This window comes from Excalfactoria chinensis, chromosome 1 (genome assembly GCF_039878825.1).
Source record: "Excalfactoria chinensis isolate bCotChi1 chromosome 1, bCotChi1.hap2, whole genome shotgun sequence".
Lineage (NCBI taxonomy): Eukaryota > Metazoa > Chordata > Aves > Galliformes > Phasianidae > Excalfactoria > Excalfactoria chinensis.
In genome coordinates, this window is record NC_092825.1 from 66,822,263 (window position 1) to 66,836,546 (window position 14,284).

At 38.3% G+C, this 14,284-nt stretch overlaps 1 protein-coding gene across 2 annotated transcripts in view; it reads left to right on the forward strand.

Annotated features, from left to right (window-relative positions):
• Positions 1-14,284, forward strand: part of ARHGAP8 (Rho GTPase activating protein 8) — a 74,912-nt gene that overhangs the window by 41,576 nt on the left and 19,052 nt on the right. For both annotated transcript variants that reach the window (XM_072346018.1, XM_072346026.1), the window contains exons 8-9: positions 596-706; positions 9,833-9,906. In XM_072346018.1, the coding sequence (XP_072202119.1) occupies positions 596-706; positions 9,833-9,906 (185 nt within the window). The remainder of the gene's footprint in view (positions 1-595; positions 707-9,832; positions 9,907-14,284) is intronic.

Genomic DNA, 14,284 nt, shown 5'->3' on the forward strand with positions numbered 1-14,284 from the left:
AAGAAGTACATTGGGCTGGGATTATCAAGTGCCAGTATTAGTATCAATAACAGTCTTTTCGACACTACTATTTACATGGAAATGCTTTGATATACTGACAGGAAATGATTTTATGTCAGTGCTGAATGAAAGTAACTGGAAGCTTTGATTATGACTTACCGATGCCAGGTGGGTTTTTACACACCATCTGAGTAAATAGGGAATAACTGGAAATACCTTAGAGCTCTGAGGTTATAAATTATATTGCATGGTTGAAAAAGAGAGGAGAACTGTATTATGAGTAGCAAAGAAGCTAGAATTTTGCTTTTAAATTATAGAGTGTTCCTATTTTTTGGACACATTTATTACTGTACTCCATTGGCTACAGCAAAAAAAAAACAAAAAAGCTCATTTTTGTCTTGCTTAAGAATTCTTCAACAAATACTGCTTAAAAATTTCCCTACTACTTTAATTATAGTAAACGTAAATTCTGTAAGGCCTGTAGCATATACACTGTTGTCAGGAGTTCAGCATCACAAACAAAACTGGTAGCTGCTCATATATGTAACTTGTCAGCTGTGATGCACAGAAAATCAATGACTTTTTGTTTTTGCAGACATGATGAAAATCTTCGGGGGAAACACAAAGGAAAACCGCCACCTGTGGTTAAGGTTCCTCCACCAAGACCACCTCTACCTACTCAGCAATTTGGAGTCAGCCTGCAATAGTAAGCCATGAGATTTCTAAAATATAACTTTTCTATATGCTGCAGCTTTCTGTAATGTGCAGGTTCACTAGACACAAAGCATGCAGACATTTATTTTAGTATATGTTTAGTTTCTCATTACCTTTGAAAGCCATAAAGCTATGGGGTTAGGCAGTAATATTTATGAATTTGGGACAGGTCTTACAGTCCCTGGTACCTGCCTGGTCTTCGTGTTTGCAGTATCTTTGGGGTAATTAGTGCTACTACTGCTGCAGTTTTTCTCTCCGTGGGCAGAAATTTGCTCATAAATGACAGTCCCAAGCTCACCTGTTGCCAGTGGTTGCTGAAAGATAGGAAAGTGTTTTGGAGATACTGAGGTGGATAGCAAAGCTTCAGAGTAAAAAATGGCTGCAGAAAGTTAAAACGGATGCGTTAGCCTTTATATATTTTTGCTTTGTTGCCCAAGTATTATTCTGATCAGAGCTCTATGAAATAAATACACTCTTACAGAAGGGCCCTCACAGCTGTTTATGTAAATTACAGCACAGTATCTGGTATAAAAATGATTTACTTAACACAAGGAATGGAATAGCAATATACTTTCAAAAGGCAATTTTGCTAAAAACAACAAGAACAAAACACAGGAGCAGACAACAACAACCACAACAAAAAGCAAAGAAATGAAGAAACATGAAAAGTAACAACAGCAACGAAAACTACAAAATCTTCTAGCTTCCGACTAAGTCATTTCTGTCAAAGACATGGAAAGCTATCTCGCTATGGCTTCTTTCTCAAGAGCAGCTGGCAAATGTTCACATTTAGAAAAAAACAATTTAGTCTGGTTGACTTATGCACATTTGGATTTCCTCCCACCCCAAAAGTCTGCTTATCTCGTGCTAATGATTCAGCTTTAAATGAGATATAAAATATAATTTTCCCCTGTTAAACATTAAACATTAGTCCTCTGTGGAAGGCTTGATATTAGAACGATCAATATCTATCATATAAGAGCTGCTATGACATTAACTTTTATGATACCTCTTTAGAATCCAACCTAACAATTGAGACATCAGTAACTCGCTTCCTTAATTCAGAAGATATCTTTTAGGTGGACTCCACTGGGTCATTAAGAAGGACAATGTTTTATGCTGCTGCTCCAGTTGTAAAAGTCGGACAGCTTACTGGCATCAGGGCATGTAATTTCTTGCTTCCAGTCCATCCTTGAAGTCCAGTAAGTTCTATCTAACCTTTCACAGCAAACAATGTCCTTCTCATATGCCTCAGCCTTCCTGAGTATAAAAAGAATGGTAATCCTCTACAACTTCAAAATGAGAAATAAATGAATTAATATATGCCATATTTATGAAGAAGGTAAAGCCAATGGAGGAAAGAGAATGATATGTGTTGAAAGCTTCTAAAATCTGAACCAGAAAGAAGTATTAACTATTCTCTTGATGAAACAGTTGCTTTTACTTGTTCCCTCTCCTTTTATGAGTTCGATAGACCGTAATGACAAAATTTGAATGACATCCCAGGTATTTAGCAAAGATACAGGTTTGAAGCCTTCTCTTAGGTAGGTGAGGCTCTTTCTGTTTCCTGAAAAGGCTGCAGAGTGACCCAGATTTTGTTTTGTATGGGTTTATGGGAATATGTGTGCTGTGTGACATGTATATCAGTACTGTCAAATGGAAACAGTATTATCAGTGATGCTATTGAGAGCAAGTTATTGCCACTAAAGGACTATTTCTTGTGGGCTTCTGTAGTTTAAGAAAAAAGAACATTAAGACTCATCAGTTTCAGCACCTCTGGAATGATAATCTTTAATTAGGCAGTTAAAAGATGGTGAGTGGATTACCCATCCAATAGCCTAATTTTGATCAGATGATAGACAATGTTATCCCAATGTCTTCTGGATGTGGAAAGTAGTAAAACCCATATCCTTTTGAATGTTCCTCTCTGAAAACATCAGGCAATGCTGTTGTCTGGACCACAGTTAGCAGCCACTCATAAGGAGTATGGGTAGAAAGAATATTTGGTCATTCCAATCGTGTGTGTGTGACTTTATAGCAGCACACTCTTAGGCATTTAACTTCTGTCTCATAATGTCAGGTAGATACTTTAGACATTTTCAGGGTGTTTCAAAAATTTGTGTGTACTAGTTTTTATGTATTCTGGTTATTATATTTGTAGAACAATAGAGGGAACTTTAGAAATGAAAACATTTAAAAGAGCTTTTTCTGTGAGTCAAGGTGCTGTTGTTGCATGGTGCAGTGAAATAAATGAAGCTTTAAAGAGGAGCTCTGAATCATGTGCAGAGAGGAATTTGAACAGTCAAATCACTGTTGGTACTCTCTGTAGGCACAGATCAAACACATGCTATATGCAGAAAGGAAGATAGATTACATAGTTATCTGCCTGTAGTCCCAATTTTACGAATGCCTATTAACAGAAACCTGTGAAGGAACCCTGGATCTTGTGCAGGAGAGGACTTAATTAGAGCAACTGTTTTTAAAGGGAAACATTTTTTATGATAAATGCCACTGATTCTCTCAGCCTGTTCCTAGATGGTATGTTTGAACCTTACCTAGGAGAGCAGGACAATAAGATATGAAACAGATGCAGTAGATCAGGGATCTGTTCTGGGCTGAGTCACAGGAATTCATTATCCCATTCCAGCTGTTCACACTGTGCTTCCGCAAAGATCTTAACCCAACTTTATTTCAGTTTAGGAATTTCAGTGTGTAACTTGTTACTGGGAGATGTGAATTTGATGCCTGTATTATTGTGAGCTCCTGTGAGGATTCTGTTGTTTGTTCTTCTTAACTGGAACTGTTTGTTTTTTAACTGGAACTTAAGCTCATGATAAATGAGCTTAAAAAAGGCAGTTAGATAATTAAGAGGTGGCTACAAGATTTATTTAAAGAATGGGAGACACACAAAAAAAGGGGGTGCTCTTCTGAGTTAATCCTTTGTGTCTATGTGTACAGAGCAGACTTGTCCACTTGGCTGAATGTCTTTCCAGGGTGTTTTTTGCCTCCATCCTGGTTTCTCTGAGTGCCGAATTCTGCCTGTTTCAGTGGTCCAAAATACATTTAAATATTTGATCTCATGTGATCCTCTTAAAAATGTAAAATAAAGCAACTGATACTAATGTTCATCTTCATGGGCATACCTTGCGAACACTCCTGAGGAAATTTTGCCCACCCTTGTTTTTTCAGTCATAATTTAATGGGAAACCATGCTTCTGTTTGACAAGAACCAGTTGGTAAAATATTTTGTGTGTTTATTGTTAATTATGTCCTTTTGCGAACTCAAGCTTCTCATGTGCAGAGAGAGCAGATAAAGAACCATGAGGAAAAAGTTTAAAGGTCTATCAAGCCTCACATCCTGCCTCCAACAGAGGGTAATAGCAGAAGCTAGCAAGGAGTAGTGTTAGAAAAGGGCAAGTGTACAGGGATGCACCCTCTGCTATAATGCTGTAGTCTGTAGTTACTCCTAACTCACAGAGAATAGCATTGCAGAGCTATGAAAATTACTTTGTTGCTCACCAGTAGCTATAAGTTTTATGAATCCAGACATTTAAAGAAGTGCTCATGTGTTGTGGTCATAAAGCAGGATTAGTTTTGTATTCGTTCTGCCTGGCTATCTTCACACAAAAAATGAAGAGCAGCAGGAATTAGCTATTCATAGTACATCCTCACTACTTTGCACTGTGAGTCAAGGTAAGAAAAAAAAGTCATTTGTAAAATGTTGTGTTTAAAAAGGCAAGAAAAAAACTGGGACATCCTCTACTTGTGGTGTTGAGAAAAATATGGATCAAATGCACAAATGAAGTTTCCTGCATGTGCAAAACTTAAAAAGAATTAACAATTGACTGTGTGTGCCAAGCTGAATCACCATCTTCCTCTGTATGTGCAGTGAGCTCCTGTGAACCTCTGTTGCTGCGCACTATTGCCTCTGTAATCAAGGATGGTTACAGCTGAGCTCCGGCATGGAACACAAAGCTGACCTTGACTAGCTGTTGACATTGTTCTGTTTTCTCTGATTGGTTTTAAAATCTAAAATGAAATATCATTTGTGGGGAGACAAGGAATGCTTTATTTTTGTATTTATTGCCATGGATGGGCAGAGAGGGCAGAGGAAAATGCACAAAACTGCAACAACTGTGCAGCTTTTGCTTGTTAAATTGTTGTCATAAACATTTCAGGGAGCTTTTCTTTTGGGCATAATCTTTCTGCTTGTGCATGCTGGGCATGCGTGACCACGGAGGAAGAATGCATTCGAAACTGAATCTCAGCATGTCTCAGCAGGGAAAAAAATGAAAAGGAGAGGAAGAGGAGAGAGAGAGAGAGATTATCAACCAAGAATACTTAATGGCACTTCAGAACAATGTGTAGAGGCCTTTTGTGATAACTGTCCACAGTCTAAAAATGAGTCATTGAATGTATGACATTGCAGTAACTGATCACATATTCTGCAGTGAAGAGTACTCATTCTTTCTAGCCATTGTGTTTACTGAAATATATCCCTCTTGAATCTAACATATTGTTGCAATATGATTCAGATTTGTGAATCAGTTACAGAAGACTATACTGTACACTGAAATGCTCTGTTTTGTCTTCCTCTCTTAAGAAGAAAGCATAAGAGATCTCTCATTTCAAACTGCCTGATCTCTAAAAGCAGTTTGCATTGTCCATCACAGAGCACAGCTGCTCATCACACCATCCTGAACGAAGCAAGAAAAATGCAGGTTGTTTGACAGGATCCACAAAAGGGAAGAGAGAGGTGTAATTTCATTGACCTCTGGGCTGCTCTGATTTACATTAACTGAGGTAATGCCCCTATTATTTTCTGTCACCTTAGGTCCAGTAAGCTGAACAGTATGTCCCACATTATACAATGTTGTGAAAATACACATTCTGGCTTTCTCAGATGTTGAAAAAGCAGAACAAACCTTTGCATTTGATTTTCAGTGAATTTTCTACTCTATTTTAAAGCACACTTTATCCTGAGATCCTCTTTCATGTGCTGAGATGTTTCCTTCAAGAGAAAAGGATGCTGCCAAAAACAGCAAATGTGCAGAAACTGGATTTTTATTTTTCCTAGAGAAAGAAAAATGATGCATAGGTTTTATTATTACAAATCATAGCTCAGTTATTTGTTTCACCTCTCTGACAGATAGGCTAGTGCGCAGCAGGAGAAAGTGCTGTAAATAATCAGTTTGCTATTTATACACTGAAATGAGGAAATGCATTTATAGGAAACAATAATAATTAGAAAACATTTATAAAAATCTGCTGGGTTGCTATTTGTTGTCTCTGGAGTGAGCAGCTGTAAGAAAGCAAAAACAATCCAATCAGTACAACTTCAGAGAGGCTGAGAATGGGTTCCATGAGCTCAAATTGTCAATAATAAAAATGTAACAGCTTCCGAGCAAATTAAAGTCTTGATGATGTCCCCATTGAAGTGATTTAAGCTTTTGACTGATTTTAATAAAACTTGCCCTATAAGTTTAAGGTACTTACTTGGACACACAAAACAAAATTATTTGATGGACAAGGAATGTGTCTTAACTGCCGTATTACAAAAGCTATAGTGTTTTTTCCTCTTGTCTTGATTTGCTGCAAGCTTTTTTTTAGTGGTATCCCAAACTTGACCTTGAAATTGGCCTCATATCCCACATCCTTTTCTTGTTTAGACACTTTTTGGGGGTTAACATTTCAACCTTGGGAGTTTCAACTTTGCATGCAGTGCAAATAACCCTCTGAACCTCCTTGTTGTTTATTAGTGGCCTGTGGAAAAATTGCCTGTGCTCTTCTATTTTGGGTTTGGTTTGTTAGGCAATAGCAATCTGCTGCAAACAAGAGAATAAATGAGTCATGAAAGAAGCAACCATGGCACATGGCTCATGTGTTCTGTGCTTAGATGTCTGCATTCCTTCTGTAGGGGATGAGAGCTCACGGCATTGCAGCACAGATGCTTTTAGATTTTTCCTCTCTGTGGTCTATATGGATATCAGAGAGAAGCATAACACAGGTTTCAGAGCTGTTCTTAGAGCACTGCAAAAATGTATGGTTGTAGCACTCAGGCTGGTTTTCCACTCTGAAGTGTCACCAGCACATGTGAGACTGCTCTAAGCTCACTGAAGGTAATATTGGAGCTGGAGGGAGCAGGAGAAGCGTGGTACTTTGGGAGTGACAAAACTGGTATCCTGAAAGTGTCTGGGAGGATTTTGCTACTGGGATGTAATTTCACTGAGGTACCTGATTGTCCCTGTGGGGAAGACGAGGATGCTGCACTGAGGACTAGGCCATAGATGTGGACCTAGAAGCATTTCAGACAATGATTGTCTCTAGTTAGTGATTTTTTTTCCTAAGATGCTCATGGCCTTTGGAGTAGCGCTCATAAGAAGTCTGTGATAATGAGAAAGACTGACATTGGCCTTTGTCTTATAAGCCAGGTCATAAATCTTTCTTCTGGCCATTGCCAAGTTATTATGATACAGCAGAGAGTGATTACTCCAACTAGTCCAGTACTGTTTTAGATTGAAATTAATGGCACTTTGCCAGCGTGTAAAGACAGCAAATTGTAGCATTCAATCTGAAGCTCCTACTCGTAAACTATAGCAAATTATGAGAATTTCTAATATATGAAGGTCAAACTTCAGGATTATCCAAATTAAACTCAATTCTTGCCATTGGTCTTTTACCTTCCACCAGTATGTTGGTCAAATGACTAAAACTATTCTGTTACAAACTTAGTATGTGACACTGGATTGTAATTTCTAGCAGAATTCCTATATCTGCCTACATTAAAGAAAATCCCTCTTTCCTAAATAGTTTCTGTTAGATGTACTTACAGTGATGTTTCCACAAATTAGTATTAATACGCATAGAGTGGTATGGAATTTTATACATTTCGGTGTCTGGTATAGATACTTTGTTGAGTAAGAGAGGGGAAAAATGTTGAATTGATTGATATTTTTAGTCATATTTTATAGGGAAGCTATGGACTTCTGTCAACAAAATTTACGTAGGAACAGGGCTCTCAGAAATGCTACTGCTACTCAGAAAAACTACTGCTACAAGCTTTTAGAAATCATTGCCTGGAAGGAGAAGAATTAAAGCATAAAATCAGTTTTGTGTTGTTTTTGATCTGCTGATGCACCTGTGAGAGTTTGGATGGTGATTAATTATGAGTTATCCTTAACATTATAAGGAAATTTGAGATAAAGAGGTGAGGAGAAGAGGTGAAAGTACTACGTAAGAGATTGAGATGACATAGGGAAAATGATCCAGGACTACTTGGTGAGAAAACAGAGGACTTAGGCTACAAATCCATAGCTTATCAACTTTGTTAGTTCTGCAGCTGAAGGAACAACTTATTCCCTTTCCAACAGCAGGGAGGTCTAGGTCTTCGAAGTAGTACAAAAAATGGCACTGATGGCTCAACACTGTGCCTCTGCAGTGATGAGTGAGATCAAACTGCTTGGTGGCGTATTAATTCCCCTGTCAGTTTATGAGTAAGAGAGGTAAAACCGTAGGGCAAGTTGGTGACTAAGTCAGGATCCTGAAGCTTCCCTTGCGAGGAGCTCCCCCACCAGCCCTGTGTGTGAGCCTGGGGTGGCCATCCTCCTCAGATGAGTCTCAAAACTAAACAGTCTGCATGTCTTCTTCTACCTCCCTTCTTAGGCACAAGGAGAACAAAGACAAAGTAGAAGAGCCAAGGGCCCCTCACTCAACAATTTCCCTACCCCTTCACACTGATGTTGCTGTAACATTTATTACAAATTATGTTTTTACGTCTAATATAAATGCAAAATAAAATCATTGATGGCTCATTCCATGCAAGTGTTGTGAAACTGTATCTAATACAGGTCAGTTAGTCTCAGCTGTTTTATATTAATAAAATATTAAGTGAGCCTACACAGAAAGAGAAGAAATCACACTGCTTTGAGAAGAAAAACTCTTAAGACTCATCCTCTCAACAGTCACAACCACATCCAGGAGTGCTAGGTGTGTTTAACATGCTGTGTGTATCGTTTTGTGTGAGCACCTTGCGCACTCTGTGGAATAACCACAGCAGTTGCAGCCTCTCATAATGCAGCCTTTGTGTTGTTTTGTGCTGGTGCTTTAGAGCTCAACAGTGAAGCTGGTCACCTTTTAAGTAGGACATTAATTTTTTCACACAAGTATATTTGATTTTTACGTTAAAATCTGAGATTCATCCTATATTTTGTTGTTGATTCCTATAAAAATGTTGCAAAATGCTCGACAGATGCTGTCTTTTTGTTATACTTTTGAAACTACTAGAGACATGTTTTTAGATAATTGTGGAATTTTTCTGTGCTTTCTAGATTAAGGAAACACTATGTTCGATTTTTTGCCTCAGCTGCTCCCTCATGAAAGGAAAGGAAATCTAATTTGTGAAAGTCATTCAAAGCATTTGTAATCTCAGTCTCACTGCATCACTTTGCCTTCAAAATAAATGGTGCAATATCCTTTTATTTATACATACTCTGTGACTTAAAAAGGGAGAAATGACAAAGAAAAATCTGCATGATAAAAGGCTTTTAAACTTGCAGCTTTCCCCAAGTCTGTTATAAAGCACTCCATGCAAGCTTTTTGTTTGGTCTGCTTCTGAGCTGCTTTCAAACCACTTTCCAGCAGCAGCAGTGTGCAACTGAATGCAGGCAGCACCGTCACTGCTGTGTCACCACCCCATCACTGGGCACCAACCAGGGGAATGAAACTAAAGAGGAAACCAACCTTGACTGGAACATCTTACTGCCACTCTGCCTTCTGCTCCTATTTGGTGCAGCAAACAGCCCTTCTTTATATGCGTTGCCTTTGTGGTTGTACAGTTTTTCTAGCAGGAATAAAGCATTTAGGAATGGCTCTTTGAATAAATCTCTTTGGCTCTTTCTGCACCTCTTGCAGTTGTGGAGGACTATTGTGTTTGGTGCAGGCACCAAGAAGTGGGCTCCTTGATTTTTGGAAGGAAATGCATGCTTTCAAAGTCCCTTAGTTTCTTCCTGAGACTGTTCTGCCTTGTGTTTGATTCTTTGTCTGCCAACACTACTTAAAGGCTGTTACTTTTTCTTTTTTTATCTGTTTTATTTTTATTTTTATTTTTTATTTCTAACAGTATCAAGGACAAAAACAGCGGAGAACTAATTCCCCCAGTAATGAAGGAAACTGTGTCCTACCTGAAAAGAAAAGGTGAGTTCTCTGTCAAAAAGGGGTGTGTCTTTCAGAACAAAGATAGCAGTAGGTAATCCTCACTGCCTGATTCAGCAAAGTTTATAGCTGCAAGCTCAAAATGAAGGATGTACTCAAATCCTGAAGATCTGGGTGGCAATTGAGCATTGCCGTGAGAGCTTTGATTGGTAGAGAATAATTTATTGTCAGGTTATTGTCTCAATACAAAAAATAAAAAATAATTAAAGAAAAAAAAAAGATTATGGAATAGCAAGTGAGAGAAGATGTCTTGAAATACACATCGCCAACCCATTTCATATTGTGGCTTTTAAATAGAACTCTCAGTAAGAACCAATAAGAACTTCTGTATTTATGGAACTCATTGAAGATAATGCACTTTGTAGGAGTGTTGTAGGCATTAATGGGGCAGAACCTTGTTGTATTTGGAGGGGGGGAGATGTTGTAGGCATTTAGCGGGAAGTCTTCCCTTCACAAAAGACTGTTACTGGCATTTTCAGGCCTTTTGACTGCAAGTCATATCTATGGTTTCAATGTATAGGGATACAGTTTACAGCAACCTTTATTTAAAATGAGAACATTCAAAACTTATGTTCAGAAATCACCTTCGCATACAAGGAAAAGAGGAATGTACTTTGTACTGCCGTCTATATGGTGGTCTCCCTCGTGCATACCCTACCAACACAACGGAGGAAGGAAGTATCAAGTTCTATCTGTAGGGCAATCATGCTGTGTTCCCAAGGCAGGGAGAAAGGGATAAGGCTACTGTTCTGACCTTCTTTTTTTCTATATAATATGATTTCACATTTTCATCCCCAATCTTGAGGGTGATAAGAGTAACATTTTTATACTTCTTCCTACTCCAAGGTGTTAGAGTTTCAAGAATGTTCATGAAATCTTACAGTACCAACTCCAAATATTAGATGCATTTATGTTACAGGTGAAAGGAAAGAAACCAGGCACAACACAGCTATATGACTGGTGCAACACTACTGAGTGCTAAAACTGGGATTGATTCCTATGAAGTACGGTGTGAATTTTTAATAGATGTGTCAGTAGAGGCAAGTGAAGAAAATCAGAATGTTTGGTTCTGGAATTTTTTGTGGGGATGCAGGTGACATTGTTGTTTGTTTGTTTTTTAATTGAACATCATTAGTCCTTAACATGCTATTATTTTTGGTCAATGTTTAAACAAATGTTAAGGACTAACATGATTTTTCTTAAGACAGAAACCAGGCTCGCAGCTCTATATTCCTGTTGTATCTGGTAGTTTCATCTGAGGTTTTCCTTGTTTAAAGAACTGTTTGTATTGACAATGCACAAATACAGAACACAAATTTTGAGTAGGTTATTGTCATCCATAGAGAGTCCCAAACCTATACCCCACAGTGTTCCCCATCCTTAACTGCATTCTTGAGCTGCTATTCTGACAAGGTATATTTTCTTTTAAAATATGTTTAAACGTGTTCGAATGTGCTCGGTGTTGATTTCTGTTTGTTTTAACTGTTGTCACTAGAGTTTGATTTGAGTTTATTTGAACCTTAAGAGAGAAATATCAAACATTTTTAAAACATGCACTGAATAGGCTTCACATTTGTGAAAAGAGAGAGGAAGGAATGTGAAGAAAAACATTACTTTTCAGCTGTGTTGCAGATTCTTTTGAGAAATCTTGGCTTCATTTGTATCAGTGCAAGATCACACTGGTTTAAATGAGGACAAACTACACAGCATCTTTCCCTCATTGTTGGACTGTGCTCTTCCATATTTTAGTTTCTCCTGTAGTAAATAAGAACATTTTATTGCACATTTTATTTTTGTTTGTTTTTCATACCTTGCATGAAGATTAATTATGTGTATAGGAGGTTAAGAGGGAGATCCGTTGCAGTGGATACCTGCTTTCAGTTCACAAACAGCGGAGCATAGCTTTTGTAGGCTTCCTTGTGTACAGAACAGCCGGCTGCTAGCCTACTGAAATTGGTGATTTATCTTCAAAATACCTGTACCAACCAAAGGCCAAGGATTGGAGTGGCGCCAGTTTTGCTATTCAAGGTATCTACTGATCAGCGGTGCATGAAGAGTCCCTAAAAGACTTAGTTGAAGGCCTCTAGGTCCTAATTCAGCGTTCCACTAAAGCTCATAAATGTGTTCTGGTATTCTGTTTGTGCTGCTTCAGGCACCCTAAAGATGAAAACTTTTCAGATGTAGCTTGTTTCAAATGCACTGTTGTTAGATGTGTGGAATGTAAATAGTTCACTACTAAGAATGTTGAAGGCAAGTGACTGGCAGCTTGAGACAATCCCTGTAATTATAATTCTAAGTGGATAATTAGAATGTGTCTAGTGGATCAGTGCATGCCCCATCTGCAGATGAAAGCCAGGTTTTTCATGCTTTAGATTGTTATGAAACAATCATACTTACGTACATTTAGCTTATCTTAATAAGCAAACACTTCTTACTCACTAATCCACAGGAGTCAGGAGAGCAAAAACAAGGGTGAGCATGCACTGATATCACTACTTCTTATGGCTGTTATTGAAAAATTGAGTGAAAGTTCAATCACTAAACATGTCAATTGATTTAAACTTCTTTGTAGAGAGAGGACAGTTTGCTTATCTTGCACTTCCTTGCACCTGTTTTAAGATTTTAAAGGAGCTGTATTTTGCTGATGACCAAAGTTTCATTAGTAGCTTGTTATGATTGATCAAAAAAGGTCTACTTCTTGTTATTATTGATGTTTTTCTTGATGTTTTGCCTCAGCAATTACAGCAGTATCAGATACTTCCATCCCATCATTTTTTGGGTCCAGCTTAGTTTTCTGAAGCCACCATTCCTATCACACAATACAGAAATTTAAAATAAAAACAAAACAAAAGCAAATAATAATAATAAAAAACAAAAAACAAACAAACAAAAAAAACCAACAAAGTTTCAGTTTTCATGGTTGTGATTAAAAAGAAGATTTGGCTCAAACTAATCATTGCAGAATGTCACTGAGAGGAAGGCTTGTTATTCTGAAAGCAGTAATCCTTGGGTTTTCTCAAAACATCTTCTTTTTTTTGGCTAAAACTCCATCTATTCAGTGCAATATCAGCACAGTTTGTGAAGGATAGTCTCTGAGGATATTTCAGAACAAAAGCCCTCGTCCTACTTTGTGCATTTGTGCAAGTTAGTAGCACAGTGATGCTGAGCACTGATCTGTAGTTCAGTCTCACTCTCCACTAGCCAGCCTGTCTCACTTTTCCCCTTCTTTTTGGTAATTTTTGCTATTGGTATTCCACATCATAATATCATGTGGAGCACAGAGAAGAACTACATGTCCCAAGGGACCTCATGGTCAGAGAGGGAAATACATCACGGAAGTGATGCTCGCTCACTCTCTCACTGCCTGGCAGCAGGTATTGGGTGTGCTTCCAAGCCATACACCTTCAGTTTCAAAGTAGGCTTCTCAGTCTTTGAAATCTCTCTCTCTCTCTCTTATTTTACTTGATTTATTAGCCTCAGTTTCAACTAGATTATATTATATTGTGTTATCTTGCATTCCGATATCACAGTTAGTAAAATAAGTTTTCCTCCTTAGATTGTTGCTGCTGCTCTGTTTGTTTCTTTGAGCCCATCTCCCATCTCCCTACCCCTCTCCCTTTTCCCTTTCCATTTTTTGGGGCCGAAGGTCCCACAGGCCTACTGTCCCCCTGTCATAGACATAGATTGATCTAGATAACTCCATGACAATCCCTTAGCCAGATTTCTCAGTCAGGGAGACGGTTTGTCAGGTAGAGCATGTGCTGACATTTTCAGCCAGCTAATGCTTGAAAGCCAAGTACCTGCCATGCCAAGACTGTTAGCAGTAGGTGATAGACATGCATTTTTTTGCACTTGTTTATAAGTGTGCAGGTATCTGTAGTACTTGCTGTCTGCTCTGATTTAAACTCTTTATCTAAATCTGGAATATCTCAGTTCTGCCATCAGCCTCAGCGCATGTTGGTTCTGGTGCTGACAGCCCTGGAGGCTGACTGGCAGCATTCTTTGCACTCCAGACGCAGCTGTGAGTGCAGTGAAAACTTCAGCTCATCTTCCAGAAGTGGCAGAAATTCACTGTCATTATCTTTTCCATTCGATTATTGGCATAGTTTCCATCCCTGTAGAATTATCAAGGGTTTTTGGTTTTGTAGCTGAGAGCTTGCTCTATCAAATAGTATTATCGTGGTCTTTGTATCTGTTGTAGTTTCCATGGAAATAAATAGGGTGCATTACTTCAGAGTGACCTATGAAGCAAGTCACCCAATACTACAAAAGCTTAGCAGACAAAAACCTTTGCATCTGGTCATCTTCTGGACCAAAAAGAAAGAAGTTTTCTTAATTTCAAAAGCCAGCTGATGATTTA